The sequence below is a fragment of the Pocillopora damicornis genome, chromosome 7, assembly GCF_964200805.1.
Source record: "Pocillopora damicornis chromosome 7, jaPocDami1.2, whole genome shotgun sequence".
Taxonomy (NCBI): Eukaryota; Metazoa; Cnidaria; class Anthozoa; order Scleractinia; family Pocilloporidae; genus Pocillopora; species Pocillopora damicornis.
This window is the reverse complement of record NC_142676.1, coordinates 20,788,688-20,808,576: the sequence shown is the minus strand read 5'-3', so window position 1 is coordinate 20,808,576 and position 19,889 is coordinate 20,788,688. Positions and strand designations below refer to the sequence as shown.

Here is a 19,889-nt window from a genome sequence, read left to right as displayed (position 1 = left end):
AATTGAAAGCATTTGCAGGCACGCCCCATCATCGTAGTCTCAAATTCCCTTAGGGGATCATGAGTTGACCGCGTGCACCATATACTCGCAGATAAAAGCCTCTCTGACGGCATCATGTCAACCAAAGCCTCTTAGAGTGAATATCGTGAATTAAGCAGGCCATAGAATTTTTCAAAGTTGATATTTTCACGGGTGTGTGGCTTTCCTGTTTACTGAAATCTCTTCTTCCGTAGTTGTGATTTTTGTCCGTGGGTTTTTTCTGGTATCTTTAAGTGAATCGGCCTCAGACATAATGCATAACAACTGGAAAAAGTTTTCGCAAAACTGCGTGAGAATTTTAAGTCAAAACAGGGAAAACCATGCAAATTAATAACAGTCATGACAGAGCATTCATAGTTAGATGTACAGGTTGCCGACGTTTCAAAACTTGCCTTCTTTCAACATACAATTTCAAAATTTTAATCAGAAACAGCGAATTTACAGTCATACCTAAGGCACTCTCTGTGAATGTTAAGGCGGGGTTTTTTCAGCCGGGGTCCTAAAGCCTTGCGAAACTGCAGAACTTTGTCCACTCTGAATGAATCAGAAATCATCATAGGAAAGATTCTGGTGGCTCCGAAAATTATTTCCACCAAACTTTTCCGACAAAGGTGAGTTAGCTGTTTTTCCCATATCACCAAGCCAGGAAACAGCAGCATAGCTACCGATGTCTGGCAAAACCAAATCATGCACGTTATTTAAAATGAGCTTCCAATAAGATTTTCAGGCCTTGGTCAAGTCTTGGTTAGCCCTTCTTCCCCCCCCCCCCCCCCCGGCCCTTTTCCTGTTTCTTTCCGCTTTTAATCGGGTTGAAAGCATGTCACATAAACTACGACTTCACAGATAACTGGTTCTAACTGATTCTGAATTAAATATTTTTTCTTAAGTTTTGACCACAAAACTACATGAAAAGGAAGCTGAAAGATCAGGTTTATCCTCTGACTCGTAGAAATGATAAAAATTTATTTTCTCTCTGCAATATCAATACAATGTCCTTCTAGCGGGCGATGAGAATTGGCAAACTCGTTAGCAAGATTTTATTTTGTTTCGCCACCAAATTCTCTCAACTGTATTTACCTAATAGAAATCTTTAGCAGCTGGAAGGGAGAATTAAGTATCAGATCTTGTTACGCTTACGAGTTTATTCCATGGACGATATAGCGTTCCCAACTATAATCAATAGAGGTGCTTACATTTTTCAGTTCGTGGCAGGAACGCCCAAAAACACCGTAATCTCAAAATTGCTTTGATCGAAATAATCATAACTATTGAAAACTGATCGCGCACATGAACGCAGTCATAAGAGCATATCGTATTCTGACCGCATACCGTCCTAGTTCCATGGTCAGTACTTAACAGCTCATGACACTCCTAGATGGTTTCCATATCAGTCGCGAAACTTTTCAGAATTTCGAAAGCCTCGGAGGGGTTACCAAGAGATCAAGACATTATTTTCATTATGATATATTATAATTCATGATTGTGATTATGATTTTGATTATTTTGTCGCCAGCGGAATTCGGGTTTTGTCAAATTTATATATCAATATTGCTCTGAATTTAAGATTCAACTGACGATGCCAGTTTCGAGAGAAATTTTCCCTTTGTTTATTAAGGCAACAAAAAAAAAATGATCAGTACTTCAAGTTGGAATTGAATACCCTCGTATTTGCTTCTTAGCTATTCATGGCGTTGTCATGCAGGTTGAATTTTTGAGGCATGGAGTAACAAAGAATTTATTCAGCAGGTGTGTTCGTTCTATTGAAATCGACATAAATTTGAAGTTCAAACTTTTGCAATAAAGTTAGGTAATATTGGCTGTCAAGATGAAGTAAATAAGTGAAAATTATGAATAAAGAAAAATTGTCCACAATCTTTTGCGATTATTGGTGATGCAAAAAAAATTAGATCGGTGAAAGGAATTTTTTTCAAAGGGTGACTGAAGAGTTCTAATTACATGATGGCAAAATTTTTACAAATAACGGACACAAAACGCTTCTACATGAATATAGTAATTTCCAAATTTTGGGCAGCTGCTCGGGTCTGAACTAAAATGAAACAATTTAGAAACTGTCCTTGATATTTCACAGATTTTGACATCTATTTCCTTTTAATTAAGTTTCAGAGATGACAATGCAAATATATATAGGCTTCAACGAAAGGTGATCTTTTCTTTTATGCCAGAGCTTGTGTGAGAATTTTGCTTTTCTTATTATGCGAGCAACGTTGGAAATCATTCGAGCCATACAAACGCCGCGCTAGGAAACTGCATCCCATCAATGACGCTCTTAGGGCTACATCCTAATCGTGTGAAAAAAGGGAACTTTCTGGAACGCTAATAATTAAAAACCGGTCAGTGATCTGTCGCTTTTAATTTGAAGTTCCTTCCTGCATTATAAAGGGCATTATTGGTAAAGAATGGATGCATTTAGAATATTTTTCTGTCGCGCGGCATTTCAAACGAGGAGTCGCACTTTCATCTAGATTAAACTCGGAACTGACCATACTCACTTTTCCGGAAATTTCTGTCGAATGACTCTTTAGACTGATAAACCACCAACCTTTGAAAACACCTTTATTGAGAGAAGTCACTCCCTTTAGATAACGTTTTGGGTATTGCGTTCAAAACTCCTAACCTTTGAAACTTTGATGGGGTTAATTTAAAATTTGAGGTTATTCCTAGTTGAATGAACGACAAATGCAGCGAAAAGCGCAAGTTTTCGACACTCGTGAATTTGGATTTATGAAAGAAATGCATTAGCTTTATTTTTATTGATGTTTTTTATTTGAAGTGGGTATAATGCTTCGGTGAGTTGACCTAATGACAGCTAGTACTGTCATACTAAAACGCATTTGCACTTTATAAAATATCTGACTCAAAGCACTTTTCCTCCGGACAATTAAACTACCACTAAGCTCACGAATCGGTAAATTAAAATTAAAGTTTGCCAAATGAAAAAAAAAAGGTGAAAAGTAATCGTTACTTTAAGAGGCAGTTGGAAACTCACTTCTTACTTAATTGTAAAAAGCTTGCAAAATTTTTCCTTTTTTCATTTTGAACCATTCACTAGGTTGTACAGCCTATGGTTAGTTCCCGAGGAAACTTTAGTTTAGGAAGCTGAGGTTCGGGCTGCAAAGCTTTAATTTTTCGCAATGATCTCTTTAAAGTATTAAAGCATTTTTACTTTTAAACGTGCTAATCATATTTTAGTTACAGTAGAGGTAACGAAGTGTCCTGTAGCGAATATTAGACAGATTTGCATAATAAGAGACTTTCGGAAGCGATTTGTAGCAATATTTTTACGTCCCGACTTTTAGGTTGAGTACGCGTCGATTACTAAAATGTGCAATGGCTATTTAAACTGAAATTTAGAGATATACAGCATTATACCAGATATATAGAAAGGAAAGCTTTCTTGCAAATGTTTCCCAAATGTGACCTCTATAATTTTTCAGAGTCAAAATAGCATTTGCTCTTTTTAAGTCTCTCATGTGCTTGTGATCAATATGGGTAGCAGCTGCTCAGCGTCGAAAAACATTCTCGAAGCTTCAGAGCACACTGCACATACACACACAGCACGGTGCTGATAAAAAATTGTTTTTCACAGTTCCTCAATATTAAAAAAAAACACTTCTCAATCATTTTTCCACTCTATTTACCATTCTGTGGGAGAATGAATTTTTTCAAGATCTTAACTCTGGGGAATCGCCTCAAATTCGCATGTTGTCTAAACAATTTATCTAATTCTTTGTCAAAAGTCTGTATTTCTCTCCCAACTGTTCAATTCTCTCAAAGGTTTCTCTCGCTGACTGAGAAAACTCGTGTACGCGGACTATTTCCCAGACGCGTTTTTCCCCCAAGAGTGGAATCAAACAACTTGCAACAACGAGGACCTATGTTACACCACGACCATGAGAATGTGCATATTTTCGGTGTTCTTTTGGGGATATTACCGAATATAACATTAAAAACTCGTGTTCTTAAATTTTCCCCCTCAATTTGCAGCACGCCTAATGCGGGGAAGCACTTTCCCTGAGGTGTCACTCGAAAGAAGACTCACCCAAGGAATTTCCTTTTACGAAATATTGAACAAAAACTCAGAAAGGATGTTAATACTTTAAGGAAACGTTGTCTCTCAATATTAAAAAACCGTGAGCTTTATACGGATATTACCGACGGAAAATGTGCGTTCTCAAACTCCTAACTTTGACTACTAATTTTAACTACTGAGACAATTTTTATAGGAAAATCGATAGAATGACTTTGAAACAGATCTAGTATTGTTTAAGTTGCAAAGTTTGAGTAAAACTTAACTGGTAGCTGAAAGCATATGTATGAAAAACCCATCTTTATATCTTAATAAAAAAGGCGTTTACTCCAACGCTGCGGAGGCTGTATTAAAAGCAAATTGTGCCGTTAAGTAGGGCAAAACCCGTGCTTATTTAAAAAATTTAATTCGTTTGAACCTTGCGCAAGTTATCCAGGATTAGAGCAGAAAGATCTTCAACATAAACAGCAAATCTATTTGGGGTTATTGTGTCAATCTGGATAAATAAGAAAGTAGAAAATCATTTCTGGGAAGCAAACAAAACGAGTTCTCTGATGTAATTTTTGAAATTTAATCATGGCATTTTGTGCGCTGAAATCTCCTTTTCTATATCATAACGCAATTATTTTGTATGCAACGATATGTTGATGTTGTTTGAAAGAACCCTGAGGCGAATGCATTGCTCTAATGAGAAATGAACCACTATGCGCAACTGTGAAAGACTTTCTGGAGTCAAACGCATTAACTTTTAAACTGAAAATCAAACAATGATTTTTTATGTAAAATCGCTATGCTCTTGCGAAAGCCAGGCGGCCTCGATTGAAGGTCGCCAAAAATGTTACTACGGTGCGATTAATTACATGGCAAACTAAACTAGACCACAGAGGCCGTAAAAAATGAAATAAAATGAAATGACCGGAGTGAAATCAGAAAACATCGAAACCTCACACTGTTTTGCGGGAAACCGGTAATACCATTAATTTATATGATCTTATTAGAACTGGCGCGTTGATTCAAAGTCGCCGTAAGCAAAACATAACATTTGTTCAATACTGCAAAACCCCAAAATAATAAACTTTTCCCAGTTGTTTGTCAAACCAGGCAGCTTATACACATATATACAAATAAATTACGCTATGAAATATCCTTCCTTCGGGTAAACACCATGTACATTAAATTCGATGCTATCACCCACACCTTACTGATATGAGAATTTCGACAACACTGAAGAGATAACGTGAAGTTTTAAAAACTTCAAGTATGAAATTTTCAAACGTTTATCAAAAGATTAAAAGACAAATCTCAAGAGTAGAAGTGGTTTGAGGTATTGTAAAAATCCCCAGCTCTAGGGTAGCAATCTTCTTAATTTAAGCGTGAAATGCACCACTGCTTGAAGCTGTCAAGAGCGATTTATTCAACATTGCACAAATTCATGTCTACGATATTCTTTGCGATGTATCCGCGCTTTAGTCGCTAATGCCAGTAGTTTTTTTTAAGAGGTCTCCTTCAAGGAGTTAAAAATATTTCGGGCGGATTTTCTCATGTAATTTGTTGTTTTATTCATTTAGTTTTTGCGATAAAAGGTTCCTCAAGAATGCATATGTCATTATCTATTAAGAGGGCCGACGGAAGGAGTGTTTGTCGTTCAGTTGAATGCCGACAGGACCAATCAAGTAAACACCACTTGAGATCCTTTCATAAGCCATCCAAGAAAAATTTGCAAGACAAAGACAATCGAGAATTTCCTTGCAGAGAGCAAATATACTGACGTTTCTCGAATATGCTGAAAAGAAGACATGCTCGTTTTTTTTTCTGCTATTAAAAGACTTCGAATTTCTTTGAACATCTGCATATCCGTAAACAACACCACAAGGGGAAAAACTACAGCTGAACGACAGAGATAGCTTGAAACTTTGACAAGCGAATGAATCTTTCATTGAGACGAAAATGTTAATTGGTGGCGAAATCTTGTAGCAACAAAGAGTACATACGGTACCCCTTTGTTAGGCAATTTATCTTTCATTCGCTGAAAATATTTGGAGGGTTGGTCGAATTTTCGCCACGTACTGACAAACGAAACAGAGAAATATTCCTCGGGTAATTTCAAATTACGCTATTAAAAGATATTTGAATTTGGAGGAAGCGGTTTAATGGGAAATCTCCTTTGAAACGGAATGCCATTAAAGACGAATCCCATTGTTAGCTACCAACAATATTTTCGCGCAATGAGGGGCAATAAACACCACGCAATGTAAATTTATCAAAAATTCGATTACTTCAACTGACGGGAACCATGTCGAGATCTTACGCTAAATGAGCTTTCCTTTGAAATTTTCCAGTGATGCAATTAGTAACGACTTTACTCAAAGCAAATGGTCTCCTTTTAACAATTTGGATTCGGTAACCGTCTGCGAAATTACGCCCATAATGATCTTGTAGTGACATGAAGACTATCATGGGAAAGTTGCTAAATGCTGCACCTGTTGGTTTTAGTTTAAACTATCAGCCATCAATTTACTAATACAAGTATTTGCGGTATGCTTTCAAAGCACCCCCAAAAATCGTACGTTGACGACTATTTCATTATTTTCCCCTCCTAGCCGTTCCAAAACGTACGATCCAGCTCGTATGCGTGCAAGCCAATGCCAAAAATCGTGATGTTTGTACATTAAGGAGATTGCGTTGTTGAAAGGGGCAGAGATATGGAGGCCGTCCTCCGCGGGATATCATTTAGAGAACAATGCCTCGGAAACGAGCAAGTGTGTAGTTTCGAGCTAAATTGTACCAGAACATCTTACGAGGCCATTAAAAAGCAGCAATTAGGGGCGATTGACGCTATATCTTTCAAAGAAATGCGTTTATTTGGTGAAAAAGCGTTAGATCGCCAGGAAACCGATTTCGCGCAATTTGATTAATTACCGCGAAAGGCAGAAGGAGAACGTGCTCGTCGTTGCAAATGACTCTACATTGGTAAAGCGCGCATTAATATCCCGCAAAAACTAGTCCAAACGATAGACATTAACGCAAACAGACGATGGGTTGCCATGCAAACATTTACTAGCGTGAAATATGGTGCTAAATTATAAAGGTCCCAAAGACGCCCTGGCGAAGTAGGATAAAAACAATTTCTACGCCTCAGATAAAAAGACTAATTCAACACGACAGACGTCTTTGAAAGATTACAGCGCTAAGTCTTGTGATTGCGATGAGTTGAAGTCGGCTTTTCTGTTTGCTTCCGAGCAAATAGCGTCACTGTAACCGAGCAATCACTGATTACCGCAGAGAATTCGATTCGGTGATCAAGTGACAATATGAAAACGCATGTTGAATAATTTACACCGAACAAAGACTATCGCCACTTAAAAGAAAAACAAGTTAGTAGTTCGTGCTTGGGAAAGTTTTAGGCCAAACATGCAACTAGGGTGCGCTAATATTTCGACGAAGAATGCATGCTTTAGAAAAAAAATGAACAAATTTCCAAATCAATTTGAAACCTCGTTAATATTCTTTATAGACAGTATCAAGGACATCGCAGTAAAATCTTGAAAATGGATCGTTATCAGTTATCGCGTAAGAGATATTTACATCCTAAGCTTTCAAGAAGCCAGGAAATGAATTGTGGAAAAGATCTCTCCCCCGCCTTGGAGAAAAATTAATTTAGAGAAGCAGGCTGCGATAACAGACGGACCAAAAATTAAACAAAACAAAACAACGCTCGTTTCGGAGACATGTAAGCGGTAAAGTCTTTTTGAAGACGTTTGAAATACTACCGATAAGTAAAACATACGGAAAGGAAGAGTCATTTGGATTGAAAGGCCTGATTAAACGCTGCAGCAAACAGAAGGCTTTTTAAATGAAAGTATAATAACAATTTTTCACCGCATGGCGCGGAGCTGCGAACACAAAGATGAACTGCCGTTCCCGTGGTAACATTGATTATGATAATGTGAATGGTTGTGCAAGACCCGTAGGAGCGCGTATTTGAGGCGATCAAGGAATAAAAAAGAGAAGGAGTTAAAAACAAATTATTGCGCTCATTTGTTTATCGCACTTAAAATTGATGAAAGCGTCGTAGGTGATGAATTATAAGCCCGATCTGTGAGCTCGAAGCAATTTTTGATAGAGAGCGAAAAAACTTGGAAACATGCCTTGCCAATTGTTACTGGACTAAATTAAATCCGACTGATAGAGAAAGTGCGTCTTTTGTCTCTTGCGACAGAGTGACTGAGAAACAGACATGATCTTTTAGTCCAGATTTCCGATGCAAAAAACATCATTTTTCGAATTGCGTAATATGTGTCCATTCGGCAAAGATGATTTTGGGGATAGTTCCGCTGTTTGCGCGCAAATCGACGGAAAAACTCATTTTGTTTCTTTCTTTTCCTTGCGAATAAATATTCATTGGCATGTGTTCGAAATCTTAGAAAAGAACACACTGCCTGGTAACGCATTGCTATGAAAATTCAGCTGTGCCAACATGAACGTGTTTACGCGCGTCACTAGCGAATAGCGATTGCAAAGGAAACCACGTCCTTTCAATTTGCAACTACGCGAGAAACTTCGATATATCGTGATAGTCTTATCTGAGATATTTTCAGCATGGGCTTCTGAGCCCAAATTCCAGTAATTAGTTGAAGCGAACGAGAACGTAAAGTAATTGATGGTTTGATGAGTAAAAAGCCTCGCGCTTAACTCATTTCTACACATCACGGGACTGTATAGGTGAAGATTGCTGTCAGCTAAGTGCTCTATTATGGAAGAATTCCAGCTGACTCAATATAAAAGAACATACATCAGGGCGACATCAGAACACGGTTAATAAATAGAATCCAAAGAAATAAACAATTTGCCACGGTAAACGTGAAATATCTTCCCATAGAGGCGAACTCTCCCTACGTGTCTTTTAAGCACAGACTTAGCGACGACTCTAAAAAAGTCAATAAGTCCGCACCTGCTGTTATGTACGATGACCTTCGTATATCGTCGTCGCTTTCCATTCGATTTTTGTGCAATTTGTGTAAAACCCTTATTAAATTTTCACTTTACGCAAAGAGAAATTGCCTCAGAAAAGGGAAAAACATATTGTTGAAAGTTTGACTTCATTCAACCTCGCGGGAAACTTATTGAAAGCAAATTAACATATCGAATAGTATCCCCATCTTCCCGCGACAGATTGAGTAAAGCATTTCTTCTCCTACATAAAGATAAAACAAGAAATGTGATGGGATTTTTTTTCTTTGCTGCGTTTCCGCTTTTCCATTTCTCACCAGCCGCAGGAAAAAGACACGATATGAATTGACGCATAAACGAATGCTACGAATACTAATGAAGCACCTTGCTGTGATTAAGCCAAGGAATCACAACTCGATCGCATTATACATCTTCCGCCCCAAAAACTTTGCGATCCTTAAGTATCTAGCTAAAAAAAGCGAGCTTAAAGGCACGAAAAACGTTTCTCGAACCCATGGGACACATCAGTAAGTTCAGAAGCTGTTTCAATGTACAGAAACATCGCAATTTAAAAGGACACACAGAAAGAGAGTTGCAACGCTTTCTTTGTTGACACTCAAGACAAAGGAGGGAAATTCGACTATCGGAATCATAAACTAGACTTATCCGTTGCCTCTTGGTTTCCCACGAAAACCTGTATTTTTTTCGAAAAAAGTCAGATCTACCTTAAAGACAGACTTTTTATTGAAATTTCTCTGGTGATCAAAAGCTTGGTCGAATTAAGAGGAAAAACTAGACAAACGTTAATTACAAACATTGAGCGACATAATGAATATTCGTAATCGGTCAAAATTCCAATATGGTTGAAATCGTTTACACATCTCCCCGAATGCGTTAAAAGCAATGGAAGTTTGAAGCTAACGGATCAAATATTTCCCAATTCAAAATAATCTTACAATAATAAACCGTCAGTTTTAGAAGGAGCAAAAAAACTCTTAAGTCAAAGAACACGTGCGTACAAAAATGTTAGCACACACGGCGCGAAAACAAACCTTACATTTCTTTTCAATGCATTTTCGCATTCAGCGAAAAGCTTTCATAAGTAATCCTTATTGCTCGTGAGTCAAATATCGTTACTCATGCATACGAAAAATTTATGTTTTAGGAAAATAAATATTAAGGATACTTTTTCTGTCGCGACAGCCAGTTTTTTTCTAATAGCAAATTCGAATCCTTCGGGTGTTCCCTATTCATTGATCAGTCTCTCAGTGAAGGCGCATTGTTGAATACTTGTGTAGTAGCTAACAATCGCATGGAAACACAGCACTGATGGTTTTAACAAGGAATTCCTCCCTGAAACAGAAGGGTTGTCCTAACAGCGACAGCGTGAAACGGCTCAACAAACAATCAGTTGGCTACGATTTTTGCCATGCAGTAAATTAAGGGGACGTGATCGGCAGAATTCGCTTTTGACAAATATTGCTCTTATACAATGAGGACCACGCGCCATCTGTTTTTAAAACTACCCAAACTCGCCAGAGGAGTAATTCAATATTCAATCTTTAGCGTAGATAAAACCCCTCAAGGCTACACTGAACTGTCATAGAAAATACAAGAACCAAAATAAACGCCGTCGATCAAAGGCTAACAGGTTGTGAAAACCTGCCTCTGGAGCATTCTGCATGTTTTGTTGCGAGCGCGCAAATAGTTTCGAAGTGATAAGCGTTCCGGCGATTTTTACCAGCAAAATACTTCGCTAAAGAGGATTAATAAGGGCATCTAGGATAGGAAAGTCGCCGGCAATTTTATTAGATTCCATTCTTTGATTTTATCTTTTGACTCAATGAGAATCTTGAGGGGGATGATTACTGAAACGTCATGAGTTGATCTAGCAAATTAGACCGCGCGCGTCGAATTTTATGAGGAGTTCTCAATGAGCAGCTCTGCGGAAATCCACTTTGAAAACTTAAAATGAGCAACAAAGGCTAGTTTAATATTTTCTTCCGTTTACTGAATAGACACTTTCCTTCAAAGAATCCGCTAACATTCTACAAAATATTAATATCAGCGAAGTGGGAAAATTTCTTCATGACAGCTGCGCGTTTCTCAGAATAAACACCGCTCGCTTACTACCAAGGAGCACAAAAACAACTAACAAATTGGACAGGAAAATTTATACAGATTTGCACTACTTATAAGTTAAAACTACATCTTCGCAAATTTACAGTGTGTATAAGAATTCGACCGACTACACCTTCTCATACATTAAAAAATTTGTACAATGCGTTCTAAAATTCATAATGCTGTTCTGAGGCATTGTCTAACCTCTTTGTAAATATAATACTATTTTACAATTTTTGTACAAGAAATCTACACAGTCAAATGTTTATATTTTATCATGGAAAAAACGAGAGAGTTCACCCTTGTCGCACAGGAACCTGTAGTACGATGACCTGACGATTTTCGGGCGGGTGGCATTTATTTATGTGCCTTGTAAGACCAGGCGAACTATAAAATGTGCTAGAGCAGTGTTTACAAGAGTAAATTTCACCTGTGTGGATCCGTGCATGCCGATCCAGACTGCCCTTATTGGCGAATCCATTACCGCAAACGTTGCAAATAAATGTTTTCGGGCCAACCGCGTGATTCAGGACGTGCTTGGCGCGATTTGTCAGGCTGCGGAAAACCTTTCCGCAGTACTGGCATGGATATGGTCGGTCGTCATTATGGTTGTTCATATGTTTCCTTAGGTAGGCTTTTCGTCGGAATGTTTTGTTGCATACTTCGCACACAAATTGCCCTTGACTATTTCCGATCGGACTGGTCGATCGCACCTCACTTTCAGCGTTGGTCGTGACACCATTTTTGCTGTCTTCACCGCTGGTTTTCGGACTGTTTGGTAGCTGTTCGCCTCGGGTAGCTGGCACTTGCGAAGGAGCTGGCTTCTTTTCGTGCGGCGAACGCGGTCGATGCCATCTTCGGTGCGACGCCAGGTTCGCAGGGCAGCTGAAGACTTTGTCGCACTCTGGGCATCGATATTCAGTGTGCTGAATTCCGCTACACTTGTGTTGAGCAAGCGAAAATGGATCTGAGTAGACTTCTTGGCAGAGCTGACAAATAAACTGCGATTGCGGAAGCGGGCCTTTGGGTTTCGGAAAGTCGTACTTGTCTTGATAAATGGCAAACTCTTTGTGCTCGAGCACTGCGGTTTTGCCACCATGATCTGTATGTTTTTCGTTGAGCGCCTCGCGCCCGGTGTTACCGTTGCTTTCTCTTCCCTTGGCCGCTTTGTCTCGGTTCTCGGCAAGCGGCGGATTCGGTTTGAACTTCTTCGGAGAGTTTTCCTTTTCTTTTTCAACTTTAAAGGGCTTGAAAGCGCTACTGGTAACATTTCCGTTAGACGTTGAGGTGAGCAGCGTACTTAACGAAGTTAACACCGGTGCTTTATCCGAGTTGGCCAGCGATGATGAATGCATAATGTCTGAAACCGCAGACGAAGTGGATAGCTCAACACTATTTCCTTCACGATATGAAGGTAGTGCATCGTACTCTAAAGATCTTCTCTCAGACGCACTTGTTCCGCCGTGTGATCTCTTGTTCTTCTTCACTAAGAATGCTTTGGGCATGATCGCTCCTTTGTCAGTCCGACACTACCAGAAGTCTCTTTGAAAATATTTTTTTAGGTCAACCAGGAACCGCTGGCGAGTAATAAAAATAATAATAATAAACGCGAACGTTTATATATTTTTAAAACCGTTATCTGGTCTTGTACGCGAACCCGTTTCCGCTCTTCAAAGTTATCCTGTTTGGCGAGGTCCAGCGGCGAAATTTCTCGGCCGAGCGCGAGAGATGTCTACGCTATCTGTTGGAAGCTGAAATGTTCTTAAGATCGGAAACGCAAATGTTTTAATTGTGTCGGCGCAAGCAGCTGCTATGCTGTTCGGTGGTTGTTAAGAGGACTTAAGGACTGTTCATTGAAATGTCACACGCGAGAGCTCCTCCCTTTGTTAAATATGTTTTTTTGTTGTTATATCCCCACACGTGTTTCGTATTGTTTTCCTGACGGGTGTATGGCCGTATTAACATTTCATTAAAAATGAGGGTGTGTCGCTCTTAGCTTAGAAGCCCGTATTCGAGCAACGGTTTAAGATTTTCTTGAATTAAGAGTATCTTGCTGATAAAAATCTGCCCGGCAAATACGGATATTGAATCGGACTATTTGCCCATAAAATCGCTCATATTTTTGCAAAACAACCACAAATAATACCTTATGCAAATCGTAGTGTTTATGCATAAACAACAGTTTCCGGCCGAAACGGAACGCAGTGTCTAATTACGCAGTAATTTGCAACACGTGCATTTGATTGGCAGCTGTCCTAAAACGATGGCCTTTCATTGGTTCATAACTGGTTATAACAGATCGTTTCATTGGCTAAATATCAATGGTTTCATGCCAGAACATGATTTACATTTTATTATTATTTCGAACAGCAAGAATTTGGGTTCTTTATGTGATCAGGGTAAAAAAAGAAAACTGAATGCCGGAACTAATAATAAGGAGATGAAAAAGAACACAACGGAATAGTTTACAAAACTGACAGAAAATACATCGCTTGAGAAATTAGGTTTCTTGGAAGCTATTTTCGTAAATTACTATTAAAAGGACGCAGTAAAAATTCACTAAAACTCGCTAAAGACCGCTTTTAAACGCTCAAGAAATTTATTCAGTGAAAGCAGATGTTTCACCCCTTTAAGATAGTTCTGCATAGATTAGAGAATTCACCCGCGTAAGCGAATATCGCCTAAAATAAAGTGAATTTCTAAAATTGTCTCCTCTATCTTCAAACCGCACGTGGACTGAAAGTTATTAATTTATTTATTTTGGACGATGCGAACGAGAGTGATCTACTCAAACAAGTAAAATTGCATTACTATGGATATATTCGCCTTTTAACGGGGAATTGACAATAGAGGGAATTATACTTCGACGCGCATAGTTTTAAAAAGTGTTTTCACGTAAGATGATTTGTTTGATGCTCGAACTCGCGATCATGTATGAGGAAAGAGGGTTAGGAAATTTGAAATTTTAGCGTAGTAGTTGAACTTGGGCATGGAAACGATCCCAGCAGCTGTGTTGTTCTTTTTGTTTTTAATTTCCTCCCGCTCAGAATTCTATTCTCTATTTCGTCCTTCGCTGCGATTTTTTTCTTGGTTCTTTTTAACGCCCCCAAAAACCTTACGCCGCAAAAATATCTCGGTTTCTTTTACCCCGAAAGAAAATTCAATTGACGTTAGCTGGAATTTTTTGTCTTCAATAGCCTCAACGTGCCTTTCCGAGGCTAAAAAAAAATACTCAGGGTTCCATTTAAACAAGGTAAACATCTTTTCCCAGCTTTGTATAACTCCAACCTAGCGCAATTAAGCCCATTGACAAACTGTCCTCGCAGCTTTTTCAATCTTCAAATCTATCGGCTCGTGCGGATGTTCTTTCCTGAAACAATACAGAGCGCTCTCGAGATTGGTCAAAAGAGTTAAAAAGCTTTCCAAAAGAATTGTCCTGGCTTCATTACGGTCGCTCGGACTACCGTAGCAAAACAATTTCAGTTTGCTTTTTTCAGTTTTGAACACAAAGGAGACGCGCTAAATTGTTGCAGGCGCTCATCAAAGCATGCACGTAGTTTAGACACTTCGCTTGTCAATAGAAAAGAGGTAGGAAATATTCGCACTAAAACAAAGGTACTCGATCGAAGAGACTTTATTTCGAAGAGCGCTGCCTTTCCCTTGCGCTCCTCTCTCAAAGAGCCAGTTTTCACGAGAAAAGAGCATCGGAGTGCAAAGAGGCATTTAAAGGTGTAAGATAAATAATTTAGGAGAACTCACTCGACTTAGAATTGAACGACGGCCTTCGCGGATAATTAGAAAAGCATTGCGATCCAGAGGCAGGTGTAATCTTGAATACATGAATACAATTTTCGAAAGAGAATAATTAAAGAATTTATTGTACATTTCTCAAGACACTTTGCAAAGAATTAACATATCTATGGCATCATCTGTGCGTTTGATCGCTTCTCTCACGGTTTAAATCAGACCATAATAGAACAATTTTAACGGGAGTTGACGCCAAAAAGCCGGATCAATGAATCAACCTTATTGCGCCGAATAATGGTAACTCGAAGTTTGATCTTTTAGGCGCTTGCTCAATCGGCGTTTTGAAATGGATAAATATGTTCTGGGAATTTTAATGAACAAAAGGCTAAGTGTAAATAGAACAGAGAAGTCAGCGATCGGAAATCTGTTAAGAGAAAACCCGACCAAAGTTCAAGAATGCGTAGGACGCCATAGAAAATGTAATCGATATTTTTTTCCTCTGCGAGGCGAGTATTTTTGTTCGACTGGCGAGCGTTGAACTGCACTAAGAGCTTAAAACGGAGTTAACATAGCAAGATTAAAATACAAAGAGTTTACTTTCTAAAAACGATTCCACTTAAGACTGAATAATAGGAAAGGAAACTTCGTTCCGAGATTAAAAAGGAGATCATTCCCGCATATAATCGAATGAGTTAGACATTTGTTCCCGAAGTGATTGGAAAAATGTATTGCCCCTGCAAAAAAGTAATTATAAAAGACACTTTGTTGAACGATTTCGTCTGAGGAAATTATGTGACACAATGTCACTGGTAAAATGAGTTTTTAAGCCTGAGGATTCAAGACGTTTTTCTGTAGTGGTTGAACGTGCCAAAAGTTCCCACAGTCGTACAATACATTCTAAAGAATCCATTACGATAACGGGATAGGCTACTCCGAGTCGCGTTAATTGAGTTTTTCTACAAATGCTTACAAACGAAGCAAGGTTTTGTTATTCTAATTATCAGAACGCACACACACACACACATTCAAAGAGAGCTAGCTGAAAAACAGCTGTTCGCATTTGCATTTTAACAAATGAAACTCGACACAATTCGGCCAAGAAATTAAAAGGAGAGGAAAATAGGAAAATAGTAGTGTATATCTCAACACGTTAAATGCTCCTATAGCAACAATGAATAATATCACGGAAAGCTGTTTACTCGGTAAAAAAGACAGCATTCACATTGACCATGCTAGATAGCCTCTTTCATCAATGACGTAGGAACCGACGGGGAAAATGTAATCTAGTCTTGTACGTTTGTGGGTGATATTTTACTTTAGGGAAGTGATTAGACGCAAGTCTTGTCGTGAGGGCGTCTTTCCAATTGTTATGGCGACATAAAAGCTGCCTATCTGAAAGCGTTTACCTACAAAACTTCCAATAACGCTCTCTTTTCGTTTTCAAGCAAATATAATTAATTTAAAATATCGAAGTTAGGCGTCGGTTCGCGACAGCTAAAATAGAAGCACCACCCATTAATCGCAAACACTGAAAGGTCGGGAATTAATTACAGAAGAATCCACATTTTTTTTGTTTAATTCAAGTGAATTTATTTTAGATTAAGGACTGGCGACCGCACCACTTTAGTTTGGCTTTTAAGAAAACAATCACGAGGGGTGTTTTGTAGACACGCGACAATGCCACGCGACTTTGCAACATGTTACATTACATTTTCACGGATCAAAACATTATTTAAAGGGAACACGAGAGAGAAATACCATTCAAAATCATCTCGAAGAATTGCCAAACGCACAAACTTAACAGACGGTTTTGAGGTCAAGTTTCATTCGAAGAACATGTTTCTTGGCAAAAATTTGTTATTCGCGTGCGCATAATGAACTGCACTTAATGGATAAACCTTGAAAAGGTTTCGTTGCAACGTTTTTTTTTCTCCCTTAAATGTGAACGCCAAATTAGATTTACCAAATCATGCGAGCTATATCTTTGTGTTGTCAAGCCTCTACCACGGGAATGATGAATGACTTCAATTTTCATCGCCAGGCTGTAATTCAGCTGTTATCCTGAAATGCTGTTGCTTTTAATATTTGTCGAATGTTCGCTGTCGTTGTCCAATTTTCTTTTTTACTAAACGACGTTTATGAAAAATAGGAAATCATTTTCAAGAACGCCCTAAACCCTTGGCGAGTGTGAGTTATTCTGTCTCAAAACAATGCGAATCGGCTTTACATGCTTAAACGAAGCAGCTGCGGCGATTGTGCACAGCCTTTTCTACGCTTTCTGAGACGTGTGGCTGAATATTCTACCCTACTTTCAACATTGATCTTTTCAGTTCATTCAGCAAGGATTAATTTACGTCCTCAAAATCGCTTTTGCTTAAATTCTAAGAAAATTTTACCTTTACTACTCTTTTCAATGTAATGTAATGTCCATTTTCAGCTGTTATTAAAAAAAAAAAAACACATTTCATTGGTAGCCGCTTCCTTGCCTAACGTGTAAGATAATTGGAGATAACCATAAAAAGTTGAAATCAGTACTTTTTAAGCCTGTATTTAAAGCTTTTCCTTACAAAAAATTTCGAGATTTTCGAGTTCGCATTTTATACGCACTAACATTTCATAATCTTAATATTTTTTTCGTGGCACTCATCTAAGTACTGTTTTTCAGTTGAGTCTTTCTCATACAAAATTATGAGTTTGTTCGTTTAAGTTTATTAGCTCCTAGTTACGCAAATGAGATTACGCCGTGGTTTGACCGAACTTCACTAGTTTCCTTTAGAAATGCTTCGGCGACTCATTGACTATGTACAATGAAACGAATCCAACATCAAAATGAAATTTCTTACTCATGTCTCAGGTGCTTTAATAACCGTTTGCTTGACCTCAAATTCTCAAAGTAAACATTCTTATTAAACTATGTAAATTAGTAATGAGAAATCATATTTTGGGCTTGCAAATGAAGTGGCTAACACGAGAGTTACTCTGGGCATAGAACACGAAAATAAACCCAATCTTGAGTGTAAAAAATTAATTTGATTACCACAGATTCTCTTCGATAATTGTTTGAAAACCACTGTAGAAATGTAGCAACTTTCAATAAAGTTTTGAATTGCAAAACATCACCGCGAAAATCTAAATCATAGTTTTAGTGATGTTGTTGTTTTAAAGTTTGTTTTTAAAAAGGAAGTTGCCGAAGTATTCTATCAAATTGAAACTCTTCGATAGTTTGAGTAAATCCGCTCCGATAACAGTACAGAATTAAACAAGCCTGGACTTGTGCATTGATTTCATCCGACTCGTGCGGTACGCAGTTATTTTACACCTACACAAGCCAAACAAAAGTCAAAAAGTCAAAAGAACAATACCAACGATGTATCTATATTGGTTAACAGTTTACCACGCTTTGTGCTTGTCAAAAGAAACCTTCAACACACGTGCTCGTGGCCAAAGACCACGCTCTCGCTTAATACTGTTTAACCAACTAGTTCTATTATTCTAATTAAGCAGCACCTTCCTATTGTCTCCGATGGCTTGTTCAGACAAGTTTTTTTTCAAAACAATAACTACTGCACGCCAGGTCGCTTAATCCCTTGAGCCGTACGATCAGCCCTTGTTTAAAAAAATTGCTAGCTAAATCACAGAACTGCTGTTTAATTTTGACGGAAACCACTCCTGAAAGATAATTCTCATGTTCCGCTGAAGCTTATCAAACAATGTTTGAGCTCAACTGATCTAGTGCGTGTGCCGACGATAAACAATTCACTATAGTTTGTCAGTTAATTAAAAGTCAACGGTCGTCTGAAAACATGCTTTGACAAGGGCAGTGTAATTATTGAGGTCGGGACTGAAATCATAGGTCCGTTACAGCGTCACAGATACTCGGCCTACTCCTTGAGCATATGTCGTAATTTCTACGCCCAAGAAACTAAAAAAAGGAAAGTGTGAACAACTCGCGTGGCCAGTGCAGTGCACATAATAGGCCATCAAAAAGAACTCACAGGACAAACAAAGGGGTAAATATTCATGAATGATTCGACACGCTATCTTGTTAAACATCGCTTTATTTTTGGCGGTAAAAACCTCGTGGGCGCACGTTTCACACATGTGATAGAACTGGCACTGGCGCTACGCACCCTCTATTTTTGGCGGGAGTCGCTTTGTTACCATACAGGTTGAACACATGTCTCAATCGTCAATGAAATTCCATTGAATCATCACCTAAAACGCTGTTGGCGCCATATGTAGATAATTCTACTGAGTTCAACTCAAAGAAGTTACAACGCGAGAAATTAATTTTTGCTGTTCAATTCACTGCATATCAACTCGATAGCAACTTGGTTGTTGGTGGCAGTCTTTTCAACAAAGAAAACTTGGCTACAATTCACAGAGTTTGTTGAATGGAGTTTGCAGTTTAAATTTCTCCATGTATTGTTATGTTAATCCCTGAATGATCTCGTTGACGTTAGCGTAAGCATACCATGAAAGGAAAACCTTACGTTTCTGCAACATGTGCAAAGCGCTGAAATACTCAAAAGGGCAAAACAAACTGGATCATTAAAGCACCATTCAGGACACACAGGGGGTCAAATGAATACAACAAAATTCCACCAGTGCGGCACTTGCCTTTAGTGTTTAACAATTCTTCAACCAGATGAGACACCTGTGAGGAATATTGATTGCTGATGATCTTGACGGATAAATCGGTCTTTGTTGAACGGTGATAAAAAGGGAAACAACGAGGAAATAAAATTGTGTCTTAGCCATCAGTGTAAGCTTCGATTGCACTGTGGGTGGGTTTTAGCAGTGATGAAATGACCATGCAAACATCTAGATTTAGATCTCTCTAGCTTTCCAAATTAAAGGTGATCTTTTCACTTAGTACTAGCGAGTCAGCAATGTCTTTGGGAACAAACCTTACCAAAGTTACACCCGGGTATAATCGAAACGGAAAACGCTCCTTATTGAACCTATGAGTTCTGCTAACAAC

The 19,889-nt window shown here is 38.5% G+C and overlaps 1 protein-coding gene across 1 annotated transcript; it reads right to left on the bottom strand.

The window, feature by feature from the left end:
* Nucleotides 1-11,009: 11,009 nt before the first annotated feature.
* LOC113677567 (insulinoma-associated protein 1) lies at nucleotides 11,010-13,016 on the bottom strand. Its single transcript, XM_027194384.2, has one exon. It carries the CDS (start codon nucleotides 12,661-12,663, stop codon nucleotides 11,455-11,457), a length of 1,209 nt encoding a protein of 402 aa, XP_027050185.2. The 5' UTR covers nucleotides 12,664-13,016; the 3' UTR covers nucleotides 11,010-11,454.
* Between the last annotated feature and the right edge of the window lie 6,873 nt (nucleotides 13,017-19,889).

What these genes read in the sequence shown, in the direction of transcription:
- LOC113677567 (XM_027194384.2), bottom strand. Translation starts at nt 12,663, where the DNA reads ATGCCCAAAGCATTCTTAGTGAAGAAGAACAAGAGATCACACGGCGGA.